Source organism: Exophiala oligosperma (genome assembly GCF_000835515.1).
Source record: "Exophiala oligosperma strain CBS 72588 unplaced genomic scaffold supercont1.3, whole genome shotgun sequence".
Taxonomy (NCBI): domain Eukaryota; kingdom Fungi; phylum Ascomycota; class Eurotiomycetes; order Chaetothyriales; family Herpotrichiellaceae; genus Exophiala; species Exophiala oligosperma.
Window position 1 is genome coordinate 1,472,761 of NW_015622820.1, and position 23,375 is coordinate 1,496,135.

The 23,375-nt window shown below is 50.5% G+C and overlaps 8 protein-coding genes across 8 annotated transcripts; 2 read left to right on the forward strand and 6 right to left on the reverse strand.

The window, feature by feature from the left end:
• Nucleotides 1-46: 46 nt before the first annotated feature.
• PV06_03344 (uncharacterized protein) lies at nucleotides 47-1,585 on the reverse strand (the record flags this gene model as incomplete). The annotated part of the gene is made up of 1 exon (XM_016404119.1): nucleotides 47-1,585. One exon carries the CDS (start codon nucleotides 1,583-1,585, stop codon nucleotides 47-49), a length of 1,539 nt encoding a protein of 512 aa, XP_016265124.1.
• A 3,222-nt stretch (nucleotides 1,586-4,807) lies between these two features.
• Nucleotides 4,808-6,672, reverse strand: PV06_03345 (uncharacterized protein). The gene is made up of 5 exons (XM_016404120.1): nucleotides 6,299-6,672; nucleotides 6,051-6,240; nucleotides 5,826-5,973; nucleotides 5,510-5,753; nucleotides 4,808-5,430 (listed from the first exon to the last, which is right to left on the reverse strand). Exons 1-5 carry the CDS (start codon nucleotides 6,335-6,337, stop codon nucleotides 4,939-4,941), a joined length of 1,113 nt encoding a protein of 370 aa, XP_016265125.1. The 5' UTR covers nucleotides 6,338-6,672; the 3' UTR covers nucleotides 4,808-4,938.
• Nucleotides 6,673-7,867: 1,195 nt separating this feature from the next.
• PV06_03346 (uncharacterized protein) lies at nucleotides 7,868-10,047 on the forward strand. Its single transcript, XM_016404121.1, has 2 exons — nucleotides 7,868-8,474; nucleotides 8,572-10,047. The coding sequence occupies exons 1-2, from the start codon at nucleotides 7,948-7,950 to the stop codon at nucleotides 9,914-9,916; spliced, it is 1,872 nt and encodes a 623-aa protein (XP_016265126.1). The 5' UTR covers nucleotides 7,868-7,947; the 3' UTR covers nucleotides 9,917-10,047.
• A 273-nt stretch (nucleotides 10,048-10,320) lies between these two features.
• Nucleotides 10,321-11,583, forward strand: PV06_03347 (uncharacterized protein; the record flags this gene model as incomplete). Its single annotated transcript, XM_016404122.1, has 2 exons — nucleotides 10,321-10,536; nucleotides 10,609-11,583. Exons 1-2 carry the CDS (start codon nucleotides 10,531-10,533, stop codon nucleotides 11,581-11,583), a joined length of 981 nt encoding a protein of 326 aa, XP_016265127.1. The 5' UTR covers nucleotides 10,321-10,530.
• A 154-nt stretch (nucleotides 11,584-11,737) lies between these two features.
• Nucleotides 11,738-13,382, reverse strand: PV06_03348 (uncharacterized protein; the record flags this gene model as incomplete). The annotated part of the gene is made up of 2 exons (XM_016404123.1): nucleotides 11,738-11,898; nucleotides 12,020-13,382. The coding sequence occupies 2 exons, from the start codon at nucleotides 13,380-13,382 to the stop codon at nucleotides 11,738-11,740; spliced, it is 1,524 nt and encodes a 507-aa protein (XP_016265128.1).
• Nucleotides 13,383-14,443: 1,061 nt separating this feature from the next.
• On the reverse strand, nucleotides 14,444-16,240 carry PV06_03349 (uncharacterized protein; the record flags this gene model as incomplete). Its single annotated transcript, XM_016404124.1, has 2 exons — nucleotides 14,444-15,540; nucleotides 15,662-16,240. The coding sequence occupies 2 exons, from the start codon at nucleotides 16,238-16,240 to the stop codon at nucleotides 14,650-14,652; spliced, it is 1,470 nt and encodes a 489-aa protein (XP_016265129.1). The 3' UTR covers nucleotides 14,444-14,649.
• A 484-nt stretch (nucleotides 16,241-16,724) lies between these two features.
• On the reverse strand, nucleotides 16,725-19,403 carry PV06_03350 (uncharacterized protein). The gene has a single exon (XM_016404125.1). The coding sequence runs from the start codon at nucleotides 19,140-19,142 to the stop codon at nucleotides 16,977-16,979; it is 2,166 nt and encodes a 721-aa protein (XP_016265130.1). The 5' UTR covers nucleotides 19,143-19,403; the 3' UTR covers nucleotides 16,725-16,976.
• Nucleotides 19,404-19,663: 260 nt separating this feature from the next.
• Nucleotides 19,664-22,023, reverse strand: PV06_03351 (uncharacterized protein). The gene has a single exon (XM_016404126.1). The coding sequence runs from the start codon at nucleotides 21,694-21,696 to the stop codon at nucleotides 20,632-20,634; it is 1,065 nt and encodes a 354-aa protein (XP_016265131.1). The 5' UTR covers nucleotides 21,697-22,023; the 3' UTR covers nucleotides 19,664-20,631.
• Nucleotides 22,024-23,375: the final 1,352 nt, after the last annotated feature.

Below are 23,375 nucleotides of genomic sequence, written 5' to 3' on the forward strand. Positions count from 1 at the left end.
ATGCTTGTCTCACGTATTGATTGAGGTCTCTATTTTCTCTTTGCGTCTATTTTTGATTCCACCTCAACATTGTGATAGAACATCTCGGAAAGACAAACTCTGCGTTTGCACTCGAATCCCATTCCGACTCTTTGATCCCGACCTCTTCTTTACCAGCCATGTTTGTGACTTTATCATTCGCCCCTGTGATTGAAAACACGTGAATATTTGCTCCCGCCGTGCCGTTTATCTTTGTGGACAAGTCCATTTCTAGATGCATATTCACCACGCACACGGTCACGTAGCCTTCGTCGTCGTCGACCGTGGCACTGACGTCCATCCAGGGCGTTTCTTTAGTTGCTCTCACCCATTTCGGTTTGGTCGGTCCCGTGTACTCGTCACACTCAAGGTGTACCGCTACAGTATGACCCTTCATATAGCGACAGAACAACTCGTAGGGGAACCAGGTGGTTTGTTTCACGATTCCGGTCTCGGTTGTCATGAGCGGACTGATGACGTTGACGCTCTGGGCTATGCAGGCCATACCCAGATCTTTGGCATTGCGGACCAGGACGTTCAACCACACGGCCACGGCGAGGGCGTCGGAGAGCGTGTATTCCTCCTCTGCCCCTTTACTCCCGGGGGCTCGTGGGGGTGACCAAACGTTCCACTCGTCGAAACAAATCTTGGGTCTGTTTTGAGTCGGGGGGAGTCCATTTTCGACAAAGGCCAGGTCGATCAGGCTTGAACAGACCTCGATGGAGCGTCCGGCGGCCAGAGGGCCGGTGACGTTTTCGTAGTGGTCCTCGCTGGCCGTGTACAGGTGGATACTGTGCATGTCGATCAGGGGGGTTTGAGTCTCGCCGAGGTCACTGAGTCCCGCAGGCCTCAGGCAATGTTTGAGCACTTGGTAATCCCAAGAGGTCGGACCTTCTTTGCCGCACAGGATCAAAACGATGGAAGGGTCGAGGAGTTTGAGTGCTTTTGCCCACTGCCACGCACGGTCGGCGTAGGCTGAAGCCGTCATCTGGTTGAGTTGCCAATCACCCCACATTTCATTACCCAGGGCCCAGTACTTGACGTTGTAAGGCGCGGCATGGCCGTTGGCGCGCCTCAGGTTCGCCCAGTACGTGTCTTTCGTGCCGTTGCAGTATTCGACCCAGGCGAGTGCCTCGTCGAGAGTACCCGTGCCAAAGTTGAGACAGAGGTAGGGTTCTGCCTTCACGGCGTCGCACCACGACATGAACTCGTCGGTTCCAAAGTGGTTGGTCTCGACGGCTCCCCAGGCAAGCTCGGGCCGGGAGGGACGTTGAGACAACGGTCCGATCCCGTCTTGCCAGTGGTACGTCGCGCAGAAATTGCCGCCGGGGTAGCGAAATACCGGGATCGAGAGTGGCCGGAGGGCTTCGAGGACATCTTTGCGGAACCCTTCGGGGGTGGTCAGGTGCTTGTTAGGGTTGGAAGGGTCGTAGATCCCTCCGTAGATGCATCGTCCCATGTGTTCGGTGAAACCACTGTAGATGTTCCTGTCGATCTTGGAGAATTTGTGATTTGGGAAGATTGATATCGACGGTTTCGACGACTTGCTTGGTGTGTAGGTTGTCATGCTTGTGGTGCTAATGTTGAGTTGGTGATTGCCACTGTCGGCGAAAGCGAGATACTTTTCTTCAGAAGAGGCCTTCTTTTCGCCCTGGGATATTTGTCCAGACAAGTGCCGTCAATATCATAAACACATCAGGCCTTCCCTTCCTTTCCAGTTGTCACGTGCAGAGCTCTCTTACTGCATGCGAAATCTATCACTGGTTAATATCTCAAGCACTTACCCGCCACTTAATATGATTTGCAATGTGCGAGCCTTGCAGATGCAGTTAAGCTCCCAGTCTTTTTCTCATTCGAGAAATATCCGGGCCACTATAGAATGACTGAGCGGACACAGTCCCGAGTGTGAATCGTTTTGGTACTGAGTCCGGTAAGGAGGTGAAAAGACACGTGAGGTGGGGACCACGCGCAGATGGATACGAGAAGTAGCGGCAACCCTCAGTCGAGAAGAGACACAAATCACCTTTCTGGACATTATCCTCCTCGGCAGATGAGAGGCCAACGGTGGTTGTTGGATCTCATGAATGACAAGGGATGTTTGGCCCAACGCCGGAGAATTTCCTCTTTGGGACTTCAGTTCTTCTCCTCCTCCGCCGGAGTTTTTGTTTTTATGGAAACGAAATGCAACAACTACGAAAGAACTCCGTCTGTGTCTTTTCCCTCCGGACCTCTCCCTCGCTTCTGGAGGTTCATGAGACACCGGTACTGGAAATTCTGCAATCATGCCCGCATGACTCTCCGCTGTCCACACTTGCTCCGGTTGGGCCAGCCTGTTGCTTTTTGCGGGGAGTTGCCACGAGTAGGTAGTTGTGGGAAATATTGCGGGAGGCTCTTCTGATCGAAGTGACTGACCGTTCAGTCTAGTAACCTGGTACTAGCTCGATCGGTGGTCCTTTGCAAGTCATACATATACGAGTACATATACTAGTGGTCTAGTCGCACGACTTCAACTCGATTTTTCGCCATCATCTCTCGAGTCTCTTTTTCACATACCAAAACTACCTCATACCAGATACCCCGTCAGTATTTGCTCACCATGGCTCTTCCTCCAAAGTGGTACCAGTTCCTAGTCAGTGTTTTTGCCTCACTGGGTTCCTATCTCTACGGTTACGACCTTGGTGTCATTGCCGAAGTCGTGGCCAGTTCGACGTTCAAAACAAAATTCGCACCCGACGATACGGAATCTGGCCTGGTGGTCTCCATGTTCACCACGGGAGCATTCTTCGGGGCTCTTTTGGCAGGTCCCTGCGGTGACTACGCCGGGCGTCGATGGACCATCGCTGTCGGTGCCTTGATCTTCTGTCTCGGTGGTGGATTGCAGACCGGCGCCGAAACAATTCATTACCTGTGGAGCGGAAGATTTCTCGCCGGACTGGGTGTTGGATTCCTGGTCATGATCGTACCTCTCTACCAAGCCGAACTGGCACATCCAAGCATCAGAGGTCGCATCACGGCCCTCCAACAGTTCATGCTTGGGGTGGGTGCACTGGTAGCGTCTTGGATCTCATGGGCGACCTATGTCCACATTGCCGACAACAGCGCTCAGTGGCGTGTCCCTCTGGGTCTCCAAATCATCCCGGCCATCTTTTTGGGTTTGCTCATCTTCATGTTCCCAGAGTCACCTAGGTAAGCGAAATGGATCCTGAATGATTTTGCCGCCTGGCTGCGTGTATGGTTTGTGTGTTTGCTAATCAGTTGCTTCTTGTCGTCAATAGATGGCTCATGGATCACAACAAGCCAGACAAGGCTCTGAAAGTTCTAGCCCAACTCCATGCTCACGGCAACGAACAGGATCCCTGGGTCATGGCAGAATACGAACAAATCCAATCCTCCATCGCCTACGAACATGACAACGAGGCGAAATCGTACCTCGAACTCTTCAGGTCCCGTTCATCTTTCCGGAGGCTTTTCCTGTGCTGTGCCCTACAAGCATCAGTTCAAATGACTGGTGTTTCTGCCATTCAATATTATTCGGTTACAATTTACGGTAAATATAAAGAACGAGTCAGGGTGTGAGCACTAGAAATACTGACATGAGCAAAGGCCAAATTGGTATCTCTGGAAACGATACTCTCAAGTAAGTGATGTATCGTCCCGTGTGTGCTCTACATGGTTACTGACAACTTTTGTCGTCTGCAGGTATCAAGGAATTAACAGCATAATTGCATTGGTAGCTCAATTCTGCACCATTTTGTTTATTGATAGGACTGGACGTCGCTGGCCACTCAGTAAGTCTGACGCTTGAGCAATCTTCCGGCACATAGACACCAATCTCACACTGATGAACCTAACAGTCTGGGGAAATCTCGGGAACATGGTGACATTCATCATTGCTACCATCTTGTTGGCCAAATTCCCACCTGGTGTCTCTACCAACCGTGGTGCTCAGTGTAAGTTTTCTGGTCTTTTCTTTCGCATGGGACCGACCCTCCGTCATCTTGGATCGATAGGTTACTGACTTTTGTTTTCTGTAGGGGGATTCATCATAATGACATGGTTATACAACTTCAGTTTCTCGTGCACATGCGGACCTCTGAGCTGGATCATTCCCGCCGAAGTCTTTGACACACATACCCGAAGTAAAGGTGTCAGTATTGCTACGATGACAAGTTTCGCCTTCAATACCATGATTGTTTGTTACTCCCCATACCCTGACCTTCTCCGAGTGCTAACTGTTCTCTCCCAGGGCCAAGTCACCCCCATCGCCATGACCAATATGTAAGTTATTCTCTCGTGTCTTGTGTTCACACCTTTCACGTGTACTGTATGATTATGGATTCGAGCACCTTTACTGACAACACTTATCATCGTAGTGGTTATCGGTTCTATTTCCTCTTCATCATTTGCAACTTCACCAACGCCGTTTTCTTTTGGCTACTACTGCCCGAAACCGCTCGCCGACCTCTAGAAGAGATGAATTACCTCTTCACGCACGCACCTTGGATCGTCGTGGGAACCACAAAGGACAGTTACGCCAGTCATGACTTGGAACAGAGACTCGAGGAGATTACTCACCAGGCGGACATCAAGAGAAGTGGAAGTGTCTTGCATGACGAAAAGGTGGCATGATACGAGGATGCACACTTTGCGACGGGGTAATATGAGTGTCTTGTTTCGAGGGTATGAGCATGAAAGAGTCGGGGACACAGAAGACATTACGTGTTGATGCACCTCCTGAAGAGTGAGATTGCTCATATTAAGAATCCGTGACTTATGTTTGTCTGTGCCACTGGTAAATAGTAGGACTACCTAGCGAAAAAGACTGTAACCAAGCCCAGAAATGTCCCGATTGCTCTGCAGACCGCCACACATGACGAATTGCACTCACTGCCATCGGCCCCTTGCGAGGAGGATGAAATATCACTCGAGAAACGTGCTAGGCACGTCGGGTCCCCATGCAGTATCCACGGCGTTATCGGCGCTATGGAACCCGACCGGGGTTTCCTTGTTGACCACATCTCCGTCAATGTAATGTTCGACCATGAATCCATTCACGTCCCACCAGTAGTCAAAGATTTGGGAGCCGAGGACGTGCCGACCCAGACCCCAGACGAGCTTGTATCCTTTCTTCATCAGCCAGTCGTGGCCCATGGCCTGCGTGTCCATGTCGTGGATCTCGAAGCTGCAGTGGTGGACGTGCGGCGTCTCCTGTCCCGGGGCGAGCTTGACGCAAAACAGGGTGTGGTGGTCGACCAAATCGTCGCCGCGGTCGATGTGGGCGAACATTCCCACGTTGACCGTCTTACCGTCCGCGTTGGTGTAGAGAACATTGGACGGAACAAAGTTGAAGTTTTTGGTGTAAAAGTCCATCACGGCGTCAAAGTTGTCTACGACAAGACCATAGTGGCCGAGCTGAGAAGATGTCAGATCTGATACTGTCTCACAAAGTTGAAGAAAAAAAAGGCTAGGCACCGTGCATGGGCAGACATACCTTGTGAACAGCAGCTGGTCCGGGTTTGAACCGAGCAAATTCTCGGACTCGAGGTTTGTCGTTCTCAAGATTGAACGCCAGTTTCGCGGGCATGGATTCGGCCTGACGAGGAGTTTGTCCATAAACAATGTTGATGGGAAACCCTTCAGGGTCGGCCAATGTGACAATATAGCCTCCTCCTGGGGCATTTTCCATTTTCTCAATTCCTTTGGTCAGCACTTTTGCTCCAGGAATCTTGATTGCCCTGTTGTGAATTGACTTCGTATTAGCACCAGAAGTTCATTGTCAGAGGTCATGATCTCGGTGGCACACTAACTTTCCCAGTTCTTCGTAGCTCTCAGCTTCAAAAGCGCCTCCGAGGAACTTCTTTGGTCCCTTTTGGACGTGATAGACGTACTGATCGACGCCATAGCCACGGAACCAGATGTCGGTGGCGGTCTCTTTGACCTTTTTGAGACCAAAGTCTGAATTTGGGCCTTGTCAGCATCTGGCTCCAACCCCTGTGCACAATTGTCATCTCTGGGGGCCGTCTGAGACTTACCTTTCATAAAAATTTTGATCTCTTGCAGGTCAGGATGCTGATATCGCATGAACACCACCTTGACCAGCTTGACCTGTTTGGACGCATCAATGCCGTATTTGGTCCTGAACTCGTTCTGGGACATTTGCACTTCTCCAGCCTCAACATGATCCGGAATTGTCATGCCTCGATTGGGAGAAGGCTCTCGACTCTGAAGCTGCTGTTAGCATACTTTTGTTGAAGGCATCGGCAAGTAACAAACAACCAACCTTGGATGCAGATGTCACTGACATCGTCATGGTTGCCATCTTTTGCTTGACTTGGTTATGACGGTAAGGTTAAAAGCGACGGGAACCTTGTGGATCATTCAACCCACTGCAGGGTTTGCAGGACAAAAGGGTGGTTGTTTGATATACCCTGACCACGGCGATACGAGAATGCCGGCCCAGTTCCATACCTTTGCCATCACGGTCCGCTCTGCAACCCCAGGTCTGGGGAGCTAGGCTCCGCAGTCCCAGACCAGTACGCGTATGGAGGGTCCTAGAGGGCGTGACGGGTCTCGGTGTGGCAGATTACGTAGGCTGCCATGAAATGTTGATGCTTGCACGGTAAACACAGATCTCCGGCATCCCGGAGGCATTTGTACAGCAGAATGGATGGAGAGAGAATTGACATTGTCATTACTCCGTATGAGCTCGGTCAGTCTGCGGATCAATGGTCTCGGATACGGCGGATAATGCGGATGGGGCACAAAATCCCAAACCTCGTCTCCAGTGCCATTGTGGGTGGAGGACTAGAACAAATGGAAAAAAAGTTGCTAGATCTCGTACTTGTGACTTGAAGTGATCACCATGACGCGGAAGATGAGCTCAGTAGATACCGATCTCTGGCTCTTTACAACAAGAGCTGCTGAACAGGCGATCCACAATAATGCAGGCGCATAACCATGGTACGCTTGGGAGTTCTCGCCTCAGTTTTCAACCCATCATATAATACTCGGTGTTTCCCTCACATTTCCCCCTCAAATAAAGGTTCTAGTGTCAAGGACATCTGGCCCAAATTCTAGTTGGGACCTCTGGCGCAACGGTAGCGGTATTCATATACGTCCTATGTATCTCCTACGCAGGCCCGTTTGTTGCGTTGGTGGCTTGGCATAAGTATGTATGGGAATTCGACTACATGTTTACATTTTGAGAGGCGATTTCTTTATTACATTCGAGATAGATAATTGATATAAGCTACTAGAGTATACAGAAAACACTAGAGAGTATAGTACTCTAAAAAGTTTCAACTAACTTGAGGATCTTAGTGAATAAATAGAGACATAATTTAGTTGAGATCCTTACCTAAAACTCTCCAACTAAAATCTGAAATACATTGTCTTTAGGCTAGTCTTTTAGGCATGCTTTAGTTAAAAGATTTTGTTAAGCCACTAACATAATAAACGGGCTGCGGAGGAGTTTACATACTTCAACATTTCACGGGCTGCAGAGTGAGGAGTAACAAACAGGGCTCTATGCATCCAACAAGGAGCGTTGGTGAGCAAACTGGGCGGCAACACAATACATGATTACATCATACTTGACATTGCTATATCGGTCAACATTTGAACAAGAAGTCGACGGTGCTTCCCCAGATCTCTGGCATCAATCGCATATCGCGTGGTAGTCATGATGGGTTTCGAAGATCCCAAAGGCTGGGCCGGGATTGGGAATCCTTGTGGGTTTCGGCCTCCACCGGCGTCCACGCTCGTCAAGGGTTCAGTGACTCCCAACGTTAATAAAATTATCGACTTTGACATAAGCACAGACGACCTCATCAATTGTTCTCATCTGTGACATGAACCAACAGGTCATTGTCATCATCTACTGTCGACGATGAATCAATCATTCCAAATCACTGCTTCAGTTTTTCGGTCATGACACCTGTTCCTCCTTCCTCATCTTCTCCGCGGTCCCACCTAGATCGACCGGGACGAGGAGGAGAAGATGGTGACGGATCGATTAAAAGACGCGTGCGCACCAAACAGGCATGTGAACCATGTCGCCGTCGACGGAGAAAATGCAACGGACGTTTCCCGTGTGGGCAGTGTATAGGATACTCGTATCGCTGCACATATGTCGGTGGTCCTCCCGACAATGTGGAAGATCAGACGGTGGAGGCAGAGAACGACGATGGCAAAGAAGGTGAATCCAATGGCCAGAAACACAACCCACCACAACCGAAGCCCTTCGCTTCCGAAATCTACAACCATGACACCACGAGTGCTGCCGTTGTCGCACAAGAAAGCCCCGAGAGACGAGAGAGCCGAGCGAGTCGGTTTCGGCCTACAGTCGACACGGTCAAAGGTCGATTTTCGAATGCGCACAGTGGCATTGCGATGCCTCGAAGGTTAGGTCAGACCATGAATCTCGCGACACATATTCGATTCCATTCTTATGGCTGGTGAGTTACCCAGTAACATGAACTGCAAGCGACTGCTATCTCAACTATGCTACAAACCCTTTGGTGAGACAAATTTCTAAGGCCTGTGACTCGCTAGGAACCTCAACACACGACTAGAACCGACGGCGTTTGTTGCACCGGCGGCGTGTCGACTCCTCACCTTCCAGGATCTCACCTTCTACAGCCGCATCTTCTTCCAGGTAGTAGATCCAGTCTACCACTTTCTCGATCAGCAAAGGTTCGTCGAACAATGCGCACAATATTGGACGAGCGAAAAGGAAAACCTGGCCGACCTGGAAGCGGTCGTCTGTGGCGTCGTAGCACTCGGGTCTTTTTTCGCAGACACCCCAGCGGCCGTCGAGAGTTCACTGATCGAACACGCAAAGCAGATCCTCGACATAGGATGTGCCTATGCGCCTGGCCGGGTGTCAATGACTCAGATAGCTGGATGGATCCTGCGCACGTTGTACCTCAGACTGACCACGCGGCCGCACCTGTCATGGTTCGCGTCTTGTTCGACAATGCACATCGCAGAAGCCATGGGTCTACATGTCAACTTGCAAGATGCCGATCTCATCAGCAAGGAATCGGGAAACGTTACGAGTTCTTCAGAAGTCACCACGTCGCGCGCCGACCTTCTCGGATGTGCCGTGTTCCTCAACATGCTCATCTCGGCGGAGTACGGTCGGTCACGAGTCATCCTACAGGACGCAACCGAACCCACGTCGCCCTCGAGATCGAACGTGATGGACTTGTGTGACATTATGGTCCGGCTAGAGTCGACCTTGACACAAGAAGCGAGGACAAAGATCTTGACGCGTCTCTCAACCCTACCTCTCGAACCACCAATCTTTGGACTCCTCAAGACCGACGTGACCATCCACCTGTTTCGACGCCACCTACATTCGTACCAGGAGAAGCTCAACTCCGAAGAAGCCGCTGTGCTTTTGTCGATCATCAAGGATGGACTGTCCGCGGCTCGAGATCTGATCCCTCAACGACAAGCGTGGTGGAACGTCTTGTCCACGCCCTTTCAGTCACTCATGACGCTCTTGGCCATCGACACCGACGAGAGCCTGTCGATGATCGAAGACACCATTTCCGTTCTGGGGTTGGTCTACAATACCTTTCCCACCCACCTGGCAGGCGAGGTTCTCCAAACCGCCCAACTTCTCATCCAAGGGCTGGAGAAGAGAAAGATCAGACAGGCTCAAATGTTGAGCAAGGCTTACAGTGACACACAGTCGACCATCGACACCCCGTCGTGTTCCAATGCCTCGTCGGCGGCTCCAGCTCTGGCGGTCGATCAGGCCGAGGCCGTATTTGACAACTGGTTGACTGGGGACATGAGTTGGAATTGGCTCGCAACAAGTTCCAACGGGCCTCTAGGAGTGGGGACCGCGAATGCCGATGCTGCTGATAATATGTTTGGTCTTGGATGATGGATTGTGGTGATTTAATTTCCCACATGTAATGTTTCTGTCGTACCAAAGCACTTCGTACCTTTTCCCGCGTATGGTCATACCGGAGAAATTCGGACGAGGCTCCTTTGCCTAAGGAAGTCGTATCTTCGTCACCAGCCTCACTACTTTTTGTGCATCTTCCGCTCCATCCACTCTTTCCGACAAGAGGGACCCCATTTTTTTCTTTTCGTCGCCACTAGAGATTGTGTTCCGATGAATAGTAACTGCGCGGATACATCGCGGTAAAACGTGATATACCGATACCTCTCGTACCTGAATGTCACTTGTCACCGTTACTCTCAACATCAATATCAACTCGCCTTCCGAACTTGTCGTTCTCTCTCTCTTTTTCTTTGAGTGTGTTTATGTATAAAAAACGATTAAAAAGATCCTCGGTCCGGAGCCGGCATTACCCGCGTCAATCTTTATCTTTTGGCATTTGTCTCTTGGTAAATTGAATACCCTGGTATACCGTGCACTGATCAAGTGGTCTGCAACGAGAACTCCACCCCAGACATTGTTACTCATACAAAAACGAGACGACAAGACGACGGTTGTTCCGCCGGGGAAGGAAGACGACACAAGACAAAATCATGATTGTAAGAACAGCTTGTCTCCGTCGTCGTTGTTGCCTAGACCTATTTCGTTCCATGCCCTTAACACGTCACCAGGCCACAACGGACGCTCAAGACGAGAGAAAGACCACCCACGTCGCCCGGGTCGAACAATGGGGTCAGGCACCAAGGTATACGACGGTCGAAACTACAAAAAGTTCCGAACCACCCGAACCCGATGACCACGACCAGGTCCGGCTCAAGGTCTCCGCCACCGCCATCCACAGCCTCGTCCGCCTCCGGGCCTCGGGGACACACTACTCCGCCAAGACGTTGCCTCACGTCCCCGGGGTCGACGGTGTCGGAACCACCCTTGAAGGTCACGGGGCCTACTTTTTCGACTTCCACGGTTCGTCGGGTACCTTTGGGGACGTCGTGACGGTTCCCAAAACCAACGTGTTTCCTCTTCCTCCCGGGGCCGACCCGATTCAAATTGCCGCCCTCGTCAACCCGGGGATGTCCAGTTGGCTGGCGTTGAGGAAGCGAGCCTTCCGCCTGCCCCCCGACTTTTCGGTGTTGATACTGGGAGCGACATCTACGTCGGGAAGATTGGCCATTCCCATATCGAGGGCCTTGGGTGCCGGCAGAGTCATCGGATGCGCGAGAAACCCAGACGCCCTCTCTGAGCTAGAGTTGGACTCGACCGTCGTCCTACAAGACCCGGTGACGTCGACCGATTTTTCGTGTCTGGGCCACGTCGACGTCATTCTAGATTATCTCTACGGTCCACCCACGGAACATTTGTTGCATTCGATCAAACCCACCACCAAACTCACACAGTACATCAACATCGGCGGCCTCGCCGGTGCCAAGATCTCCCTACAATCGAAGGTGGTGAGGTCCTCGAAACTGGTCATGCTGGGGTCGGGTATAGGGAGTTGCAGTGACGAAGAAATTCGCGAAGAGATGCCGGACTTGATAAAGGCGTTGGTGTCTTTGCCCGTGCCGAAAATCCAAGTTTTCAGACTGAGCGAGATCGAAACGGTTTGGGGAAGAAAAGTCGGTGATGCCAGGATCGTTATGGTTCCGTGATACACGGACTTTCAAGGGCTCGCTTAAAACAAAAGAAAGAAGAAAGAAAACGAGTAGAAAGATTTGCTTCCGAGGATCGGGAATGGTACTCCCGTACAGTAGTACAACGGCATTTACTAAGCGTGGCCAAGTAAGAGGTGTCAAGACCTTATTGTTACAACTTGATGTTCCTCACGATTCTTCTGGCCCATGGATGTGCGTCACCCCTATACACAAACTTGTCGATGTCGGCAGTATTCAACAAGCCTGGATGTGCTTGATCCAATCTAGTGATTCCAACCATTTGCATCGCCGTTTCTAATTCATCTTTGAGGACTATAATTAACTAGGTAAGCTCATGTTCAAAAGGTACAGCGAGAGTGTGCATGTGGTGTGACGGAATGATTGTATGCAAAGAGAAAGGGGGAAAAAAGGGGAGACAAGAAAAACCACTCACTATCCAATGCCTTCTCCATGCCTTCCTGGCCATAAACGAGAGAGTACAGAAACGGCCTTCCCACACAAACGGCCGAAGCACCGAGACACATAGCCTTCAGGACGTCTGTACCTCTTCTGATTCCACCGTCGATAAAGACCTCCATCTTTTCCAGGACCTCTGGACAATTTGCCTGAATTTCGAGGAGGGTCAAGATGGAAGGTTGTGCCGTGTCGACCGCCCGCCCACCGTGGTTGGAGATGTAAATCCCTTTACAACCGACCTCGAGGGCGGTACGTGCGTCCGCCGCACATTGGATCCCCTTGACGAATACGGGTATGTCGGAGAGTGAGATCAGCCATTTGATATCTTCCCAAGTCAGGTTAGGGTCGACAAAAGAACCAGTGACTCGAGCTAGACCTGTTCCCTTGTTGTCCTTTGGTAATATGTTTGACTGAGCCAGACCTTGAACCTGTGACGAAGATTTGACTGAAGCGGAAGCAGCTGCACCGTCAATCTTGATCCGTTCATCCGCCTCTCTTTTACCCACCACCGGTAAATCGACCGTCGCCAAGATCGCTCGGGGTTGCAACTCGATAGCCTCCCTCATTTTGCGTTCCGTCACCTTCCTATCTTTATCAAAGTACAATTGATAAAATTTGGGGTAACCCGGTGGCATGACTTGCGTAATTTCTTCCAAAGAATAAGAAGCTCCATAACAAACGCACAAGGTCGTCCCTTTTGTCACGGCACCTCTGGCCATGGCCAGTTCACCTTCCGGATGGGACAATTTGGCCAATGCCGCAGGAGAGGAAAAGATTGGCATGGAATATTTTTCACCCAACACCGTGGCTGTCGTGTCGACGTCCTTCACGCCCTTGAGGACTCTGGGACGGAACCAGATACGTCTGTACCAGTCGACGTTTGCGTTCAAAGATAAACAATCATTGGCGGCTCCAGAATAGTAAGCCCAAGTTTTGGGACTGACAAACTTTTGGGCCACTTGTTCGAAATCAAAAAGGTTGATCATCGACTCCAAAGGTGGTTTCTCGTAGGGTCTGTCGCTGTCTTGTCTTTCCGCTGGAGGCGTCCCTTCAATCGTGTCGGCTTGTTTCGATCTCCATTCTTCGGTGACGGTGGATTCGTCTAGTTGACCTTTGTTTTTGGTCGCATCCAAAGATCTAGACACAAGTCCAGGAGAGTGTACCTCGCTGTAAGCCCTCGTGGCGTCCTGACCTAGATACTCCAAGATGATGTCGATTCCTCCAGGGTGAGTTGGTGCGAATTCAGTAACGTCCCATACCGTTCCGTCGATGACGATCCACGCGTCGGAAGGGGAGTTGTGTTTGATGACCTCGTCGACGGATATCTTTCGTTCGGCCATGGTTTCGCGAGTCGGCTGGAATCTGCGAGCAATAGCAAAAGTGTCAAGGAAGTGCGGAGGTCGACTGGGTGGCTATTGTGACATGTCTTCCTCCTTCAGCTTGCTTCAGGTTGTAGTAGATACAGTAGTTGTTCGTGTATCGCGAGAGAGAGAGAATAGATGGGTTGAGTAATATCGTGGGATCAGAGACTCGGTATAATATGTTTCCGATATAATATACTGTGTGAGAAGATGTCCTTGCTCACCACGCTGTAAGGAGTACCGAATGGATATGCCGTCCGTTACCCAGGTAGGTATCAATACGCGTGGGGTACAGAATTGTATGGGGTTCAATCTGTGTGCGGGATGAAGATTCCGTGGGGTTAATACATCAAGTCTGTACTTTTTCCGGTCTTCTCATCGATTGAACATGGTGTACGGAGTCCGGAAACATTCCATCCACGACACCTTGGCCACAGAAAGACAGACGTGCTGAAGCTAAAGGTACCTTGGGTCATTCGCCGCGTCGATAGATCCTCTTTGTATCATTCTGATCTCTCATATCCTGCCCTCACACTCAAATACTCTCCCAACTCCGATGCACCGATGTACGGCAACCATCGAGTCCACAATAACATCCTCTCCATCTCTCGATCCTCATCCGGCAACAAGTCTAGTCTTTGTTGACAATCTCCGCATCTCTCGTTACTCTTGACCGTCATAGTGGGTGGGGGTACATCATCATTTGCCGGCACGGGGTTGAAACCACTTGGACATTCTTGCTGTCGCCGTTGTTGTCGTTGATGTCCCACCGACTCTTGTCCTTGTGTTGCAGTAGCAGCACTACCAGGTCGATGAATATGTCCGAATCGACAAAAGTTGACAGGTGTGATTGTCGCTCGAAGTACATTGTCACATCCATCACATTGATATATGAAGAACATGTCGACTATGTAGCACATTTTTGGACCTTTTTTCTCTTTTCTTCTTGTTCTTCCGAGATGAAATTAACGAATGATATGTATACTTGATAGAAAGTCGACCTGATTTTATTTTATAATAACAATCGCCTTCTGTTTGATCGGGAAGTGGCGAACATACTGGTAACAGAGTCAAGTAGCTAAGTGACTCGTTTGCTTGTATGTTAAAGGCTCCCTCATTTCCTCAAACTAGCTATATCACTGACAATATAAGGTCTGCCGCGAGCAGAGTCACCTGTTTACACAGTGGATATATCAATCACCTCACTCTGTCTCTCACTCTCTCACCTCAAACAGCACATCTTATATCACAGCTTACTCTCCTTCGGTCTCCCACCGGCCATATATTCTCTACTGATATCTCTGGTCTCACTCAGCCGATGTTCAGTAACCCAATAAGGCTTCGGCACACCGGTCTCTTGCATTCCTTTCGCCTTGCCTGACACAAGTCCAGCCAGAGCCTCTGCACAACCCAAGATCCTAGGCATCCCGTGACCCGTGAATCCCGCAGACACAAAAACACCTTGACGTCCTGGAACGGCCCCTACCCAAGGCATCAGGTCGGCAGAGTAACCCATGACCCCGGTCCAGATGTCCGTGACTCGAGCTTTCGTGTCCTCCCAACCGTGGAAAGTCCTCTGCATGTAACCTTCGAAATACTCTTCGGCGCCGGGGATCATGGCCGAGTCGTCAGTGTTGTCCCTCCAGTACGAATCGTCCAAGAGCACCTTTTGCTTTGCACCTCCGACGACGATACTCCCGTCCGTACGCGCGACGAGGTAATCGTACTCTTGAGGACCGAAACGGATCGAGTACGTGTTGTTCAGATGTGGTGCTGTTGACGGTACTCGTGCCAGGGTGTTTCCCCCGGCACGATCCGGACCAGACTCCGACTCTGGAACTGCGATCCTACACGCTACACCTCTCGCCGGGGTGATTTTGCCCTGAAACTCCGGTAACAGTGCAGGGGTGTAGGCGTTGGTCGTGACGACGACCTTCTTTGCCTTGACAGTCCCCCTTTCCGTACGTAGAATCCACCTGTCATCCCCGTCCTTTTCGATCGACTCGACGGTGGTATCTGTTTGTAGATTCACACCTTTGGCGAGTACCCTTTTCAGTAAACCCATGACCATCTTAAAGGGCCACACTGAAGCTGCCGTGGAACTAAATGCACATAATGCACCTTTGACTCCGGAGACCTGTGAAGAGATGCATGTGAAAACATACAACTGGTCAGTAAAGGTGATTTTTTTTTTCTTTCATATTTTTTTTGGCTCTTTTGGCGCGCAGGAGACGATGCTTGTTCGATGACAGACTCACCTGCTCGGCCTTTCCTCCATCACCAGGTACAAAGTGCAAGTCGTCGGGAAATTCGTACCCTTCACTCTTCATCCTCTTGTAACCTTCCACCACGGGCCCGGCCACACGTTCGTCCGTGTACACATCGATGGCCCTTGTCAGTTCGAAATCACAATCGATGTTTTCCCGTTCGATCAACCTCTTGAGGTCAAAGACCTGTCGCATTTCGAATCGGGTCAATTCTTCGGCGACCCGGCGACCGTGCTTCTCCGAGTACAGCGGAGCGTTGAAATACAAATCCGGCTTGACGTGGCCACCGTTACGACCTGTCGCCCCCGAGCAAGCTTGACGAGCCTCGAGCATCAATACAGACGGAGGAGTGGTGGTAGTAGGCCCACCACCAGAAGACTCATCGTCGTCATTGACAAGATACCAAGCCACCGCCGTTCCGGAGAACCCTGATCCGATAATGGCAACGTCGACTTCTCGAGGTAACTCGGGAGTACTGCGGTGGCCTGAAAAGTCGTCCCCCGGACTGGTCGTCAAATTGTGCCTCGACAGCCAATATGAGGACATTGGTCGAGTGTGCGGAAACGGCATCGTGATTTTTGATATTCCCCTTGTCGTCGTCAACTTTGAATCGTCTTTTTGAATCAGAATGACGGACTCAATCGACACGTCCAAATCAAAAAAAAGAACGATAACTTGGGGAATTGTCTATGCCATAGATTTCTAGCTAGTCGCATGATGTGGGAGACCCGGTTCAAAAGAAGATGTCACCACTTTCTGCTTCGCTACACCTTTTTGTCTTCACCACCAGTCTCGATCAAGGCGAAAGAGAGAAGCGGGAGGGACTCCATTGCCGAAGACCCAGGCACCGACGGTAATCTCCGCCAGAATTCGATAAGAGAGCCATGATCATCATCCCGCAGGCACATTTCTACAGAGCGAAGGCGTGCGCCCTTCGATCGATATCAAAAGCTAAGCAGCATGTGCTTCGTACGAGAAGCTATAAGCAGACGAAACTGAGGGCAAGGCGATTGACGATGTGGTAGAGCACACTTCGCAATGAGCACCATATTATGTCAACACATGATCGTGTCATGCTTGCAAGCCACTCGTTTCATATAGGAATCAAATCCACAGCCTGGTCACCTCTACCGATGACCGTGAGATACTTTTGAAAAGCCTTGCCATAGAACTATATGCCCTTGGCCTGACGATAATTAAGCACACAAATGAACGCATATACACATTGGTTGATTCGTATCATAACCCCCCCAGAAAGCACATGCAGAGAAACGCCCGCTCAGTGCAATCATTCGTACTCCGTTCCTCATAATCCTTCACTACCTGACTCACTCTTGTTCTTGAATCGACTCAGAACACTTGAACTCCGGTTTCGACTCTCATGTCCCATGGTCATTGCTCTAAATTTGAGCGGACTGCTACCGGGACTATCAGGAGTATATCCACTTTCAAGTCTGCCAATATGTGCCATAAGCGCCGTATTTTCTTTCTGGAGCTCGCCGATTTGACGGGTATAGATCTCTTGTTCAGACTTCAAAAGCTCGAGTTCTGCTCTGGCTTCGTCTCGTTCTCGAGTGAGACGAACTCTTTCGTCTTTCTCGCTCTGTTTCCGCTTCTTCTCGGCTAGCTTTTTCGCCTGCTTCTTCGTTTTCTGCTCCAACTTGGCCACTTCTTTGTTGTACTTTTCTTCGTGTTTTTTGAGCTCTTTCTCGTGCTTGATATGTGCCTTTTTAATGGCCTCATGTTCCTTTTTGTTGTCTTTCGAAGCCTGACTTGACATTTTTTCACGCTGTTGAGCAAATTTCGAATCCAAGGTTGCCTTACGTTCCGCGAGCCTCGCAAGCTCCTTATCATGTTGCAAGATTAACTGACTTTCCGTGGTGTTCTCAGATAAAGACTTTGAAGAGATTGAGGGATCCTCGTCTGAATTGAGATGTGAATCCGCAGAGGCGAAGGATAGAGTTGATACCGTTGATGAAGCATCGTCATCATCTTGATCTTCAACCGTTTGAAAGTGTGGCTCGGCCGGTGTGGCTTCTGACGGGGGACTGGTCAGTGGAGTCAAATTGGGAACATGATCTTTGACCACTTGAGGTGTGTAATGGTTCAGCGCCTCGGCGACTGTTGCCACCAGACCCGAAGATGATGACGATGGCCGTTCCACATCGACTGCTTCTGCTTTCGGTGTGGATGCCTCTTCGTGCTCCCTGATGCCGGCGAGGGTACCATTTGCTTCCCAGCTCGCGAAACTCTCTCTGTGACGAGTTTGAGGTCTAGAAGGGGACTTGTCCAGAAATTCGTCGTCTTCCTCTCTCTGGCAGGCCCAGTCGAGAAACTTTACCGCATCCGTACAGATGCTTCCAGGAGTCCCTCTCTCGACCATGAAACGAGGAACACTACCGCCAGGATCGCTTCGGGTAACCATGATCCACTCGACTGGATGATCTTCGGGGTCATACTGTTGGCTTGAATGTGGTGCAGGACTTGAGCTGAGAGCTGCGCCGACTGTGGCACCCCTCTTCCTACCAGGAGAAACATCCCGGCCCCGAGATCCATGCGTGTCAACCTGAAGGTGTTTGTCGATATGAGAATCATGTTCGGAAGTCTGGTGCTTCTCAGCATTGTGTTTCAAGACATCCTTCTCCAATGAACCCTCATGGTGACCCAAACGACTTAGATCTGTTGATGAGGTAGTGGTCTTGAGTTTTCGAGGAATTTCACGTATGAACTCTACAGATTCATACTGGCCTCTGATGAACCCATTTCCGGGTTGGGTCTCGGGGTGATTGCAGGGTTTAGAAATGATCATATAATGTCGGGGAGGGAGTTCATGAGAATTGTCATGCTGTGTCAACGCCTTTGACGATGTGACTAGGAGTGTCACAAAGTCCCGAGGTGTCGTTGGACCAGGGAACTGGGCACTGAGCTTGTAAACCTCGACCGTGCCTCTATTAGGAATGCTAATTTCTTCGACTCTTTGATCTGCGCCAATGCCTCTGATATTGCCTTCCCCAGGGGCACCTTGTACTGCCAACGAGGTAGGGAACTCTCTTTCAAAGCCTTTCTTGAACCTACTGAAACCTAGGCCTTCATGGACGCTTCGACGCGCGAACCATGCACCTTTCCCGTCTTTGCTGCTGGCTTTATAGACTGAAATTCCTAGAGGGTTCTCTTTCGCAGACAGTTTGATTGGCTTTCCCCATTCTTTCTGCAGCGATGCGTACTCGGACGGCGGTGGCGGACTTCGAGCTGAAGAGGGTCTGATTTCGGAGGCGCGAGAGGCTATTGAGCCTGTGGTATGCGCACGATCGCGGTGAGAAGGATCAGGGTCAGGAATAGGGATAGACTCGATCACGGTTTGGGCCTGTGAGAAGAGGTCGGCTAGAAAAGAATCTAATTCATCTGGATTTTGAGGAATATCAGACCAGTCGCAGGGTGAAAGAGCCTTCAAGGCCGAGTGCAGAGCCGACATCTCGCCAGTGCACCACGTTGAAGGAGCGATACGGTTAAGATAGCGGCATGGAGAGCATCACAGGAGGGGCGAGAGAGAGGTAATGGCTAGGTAGTCAATGATAGGAGAGCAAACCAAAAGAGGTCCTTTCTAAAGCATTGGTATACTCATGATGACTGAGCATCTGGATTGCTCGAAAGAGTAAAAGTCGAGAAGCTTGAGATGCATAGGCGGGACAATAATGAATACTGTACGAACAGCGTCGGTGACCATCAATGATTGAATGACGCCGTGTCGGAAGAGCAGGAAACGAGGCAGAATGCATTATGCCACAGCGTCATAGGTGCGTGACTGAGATTCACTTTGCAGGGGTCTTAAGTAATCAGCGTCACTCGGCTGCATTCTCTCTGCTCTGCCAGCCTCTCCAGAAATCTGAATACGGGCCGATGCAACAGCCTAAAAGTCCACCGACTTTGGGCCTTCGAGGAGAGTTCTAGGCATGGCTAAAATGCCCAGTCCACGCTTCTCGGGCCCTCGGCTGACACGATGATGCCCACAAATACCACCTGGAGCAGAACCCACAAACACTGGAGAAGATGTTCACATTTGTTTGAGATTATCTTTATGTATCGAGCACAAAATGCCTCTTTATGTTCCAGCATCAGATTCCTCGTCCACTCAATGGACTGAAAAGGCTCCCTCGACTCCAGGCCGAAGATATAGGAGATGACCCTATATACCACACTCCATCGTCTTTGCCACTCCCGTCGAACTGTCATAGCTGCCCACAAAGTCACGGACTTCGATGGTTGTCATTCTCTGCCACAGGCATGGTATAACTTCCAGCCACGACTCGTTCCACGAAACAAGCAAAGAGATGTCCTGCAGTACGGCACTGAGTACCACATGCCCGATGTGATAGCTCACCACCGTGTCGGTGCTCAGACCTTGAATTGTTGGCAACCAGTGACAACAAGTCTTCGGTCCAAACAGGCGTGTCGCGCTCTCTCATCAACGAGACTAGCCCAATGACAAAAAGAAGTGACTCTCACCCCGACTCAAATAAGAAATCCATGCATATATCCCAAACCTCCCATACCAGCCGTGAGGCTTTCCGTTCTTGCGAAAAATAAGGGACTGTATCCAACCCAGGGATATCATATATATGCCAACCAGCCGACCTGCGCTGGGGTATGCTCGGAGCGTTTCCAAATCCCACAACAAGACAAACAAAAGCAAAAGCAGAGTAGAATCAAAATCCCCACGCTTGCTGGAAAATCAAACCCCGTTCCCCGTACCGTATTATTCCAATATTCCCATGTCAAATGCAGAGTGGTATCCTTGTGTCGCTAAAATCAAGATCAGAAACTCTAATGGTGATGCTCAAGGCTATAAATTCCCGCTTGCTTTTGTGATCGTCTTTGTTCGGAAGACTGCAATATCAAGAGCGCTGTTGCCTGGTATCATGGTGTGCAGTGTTAAAGGCAATGTCCACATCCACTGTTCATCGTCACATGGCCGTCGCATAAGGCATCGTGTATTCTTGATAACGATCCCACCCGAATGTGCTCAGGCTTGCAGATGTACTGCACGGCTGTTGAGTCAACATACTGGGGAGAGGGAGCGGTGCGAAGGACGATGCGCTCGACGGAGTGCTGTAAGCTGGAGAGCTGTAGTATTGCGGCGCGCTATAAGCAGCTGAAGAGTACGGCTGGCTGAAGGAAGGTGTTGGTGACGGCAGCTGAATTTCGTGCATGCCCACCCCCGTCCAAATGTTCTGGTTCGAGTCACAGGACGAGACTGGACTTGGGCTCGACGGGATAATCTTCCACGCCTCGACGGGCGCAGGTTGGATGGCCTGCATATGTTGCGAGGGCCACCACTGTTCTGCGCCTGTCGAGCTTGGAAGCAGCGGGGTCGGGCGGACGACATCTACAATCCTCGGTGGAGGCGGTAGAAGCGGAACGTAGAGCCCCATGACGGCGGCGCGAACCTCGTCGCTCCGCCCACACAGGAGTTCGCCGGCACCATCTTCTTCCATGCCCTCCAAGGCATGGACATTCGTCCTATAGACAAATTTGTTGGCAGCTTGGACAAACTCGTCCTGCAACTTTTTCAGTTGTGCTTCCTTCTCGGACCATGACCAGGTCTTTGCCGCCGTGTCGACGGAGAAGACATCTTTATGATACTCGACCAGCGAATCAATCGTGTCTTGGGTAAGCTTGAAGGCGACCTCGTTCTGCGACACCATGTCGACGTGTACGACGTAGGCTTCGATGTGGATTAGTTGATAGTTGAACAAGGCCTCCACCAGCGGATTTGAGTCTGTCCGTAACTCGGCTTCCGGTGCCTTGGAGACCATGATGGAACACAATGACCAGATGGCATTCGGCGAGGAGAGCGTCTCGGTCAAACATTTCGTGTGCTGCGGAACACTGTTGAGCGGGCGCTTGATCTTGTTGATTCTCTTGAGGGTGGCCGTCAGCCACGGTTCCACTTTGGTGTTGAGCACCACATTGCATGTCGATCGCGGGGCAAAGGCAGCAGCAGAGGCGGGTAACAATATTGTCGGCATTATGAATTGGATATCGATCTGATTCTGGGTTCTATTGTAGCGTCGTCGTCTCTGACGGGAACATGTACGGGTAGTGAAGAGAGATGATCGAATAAGCAGAAGGCGAGGTGAGTCCAGTAGGAGAGATGGGAAGAAGAAATCAAAGAAACCCTGATGAGAGATTGAGTGTTTTATTCTTTTCGTGCGAATGCGAAGGCGGTCCCAACGAGGGAAGTGGCGTGCACGCCTTGCGAGAGAGAGGAAGAGAGGATGGAAATGAGAGTATGGATGAGATTCAGGGTAGAGGGAAGGGCGAGGGCGGAAATGGCGGGGATGGACGAAACAGGCAAAGAAGGGTGGTATAAGAAGGAGGAGAGAGCCGTACCTTATATCGAGAGGAACGTGAGCAAAAGTCGCCAGTAGAGACATTGATAGGCTGGACAAGGAAGAGCTAAAGATGGAGACCTGGCGCAGCAGCCGATATGCAGTTGGATGGAGTCAGTCTTAGAGACCTTTTTACGGAATCGTATCTAGGCTAAGTAGTCATGACGATGGTGGAAGTCGGATGTGAGCGAAAGCGAGCAGTGAAGAATGAAGACGGGAATACGACTACCAGTACGGAGCAAGAATGCTTCGTCTCTACCTACAGTAGATTTAGATGTGGAACAGGGATCAGGAAACCGGGACAAACAGGGACAAAGAGGGAAAAAGAAGGAGAGGAAGAGGAGCCACCACGATGTACTGTACAATAATACAGAGTATACAATACGAGTATCAAATCGAGTATGGACAAGACGGAGGAGGCGAAAGGCGCACGCAATGAGAACGAGGCGCAGACAAAACTCTTCGAATTCTGTTTTGCTGGAGTCGCCGAAATCTCCAGCATCTGCACGATTCCCACCTGCAGTACGAGACGGAGTGCGACTAGATTGAGTGAGTAACCGAGCGAGGAAGATGCCCATCCATGTCCCTCTTTCCTTCTTCTCTTCTTCTTCATCGCTTGTTCCAGCAATAGTAACAGGGGTCCTTTTTCATCACCATACTCCGTACCCTCACAAAATATCCGTATGAGTACGGAGTACTCCGTACAGTGTGTCCAAAGATTGCAGGTATTCGTAATCTGATACTCCATAGGGACTCAATACGTTGTCACTAAACACATCCTCTTCCCACCATCACCACCCATAATCACCAAAACAACAACAAAAACACCACACCCCATGGACCTTGGATCCCCTGGTAATGGTCAGATGCAAATGTAAGGTAACAAACTACAGGATCTGTCTGACCCGGTTCCGGCGACGGCTACAGCAGGAACAGAGTCGTTGCTCATCTCCACCTCCTCAACCTCTTTCGTCAAAATTCCTAACTTTTTCCTGCACCTGCGCTACGTCTGCAGCTTGCATCTACGCTACTGCACGTCCTGAGCAACTTTGGCCGCTGCTGAGCATCGTTACAGCTGGGCCGGGGCATCCACCTTCCAGCTGAGCCCATGGTCGTCCAAAAGTCACCCGTTCACTCTAGTCATCATCACGAGTCGCCTTGCGAACCAGCCCTGCAGACTGTTAGCCCCCCCGTATGCAAGATCAGCAATACAGTCCGGCCTAGTAAGTCCTTTGGGATTTTGCCCTTCTCGGCTTCTCACTGGTGGCTTCTTTCTTCTTCCGACCCTTCTCGAAATCATTGTCTGATTGCCAATA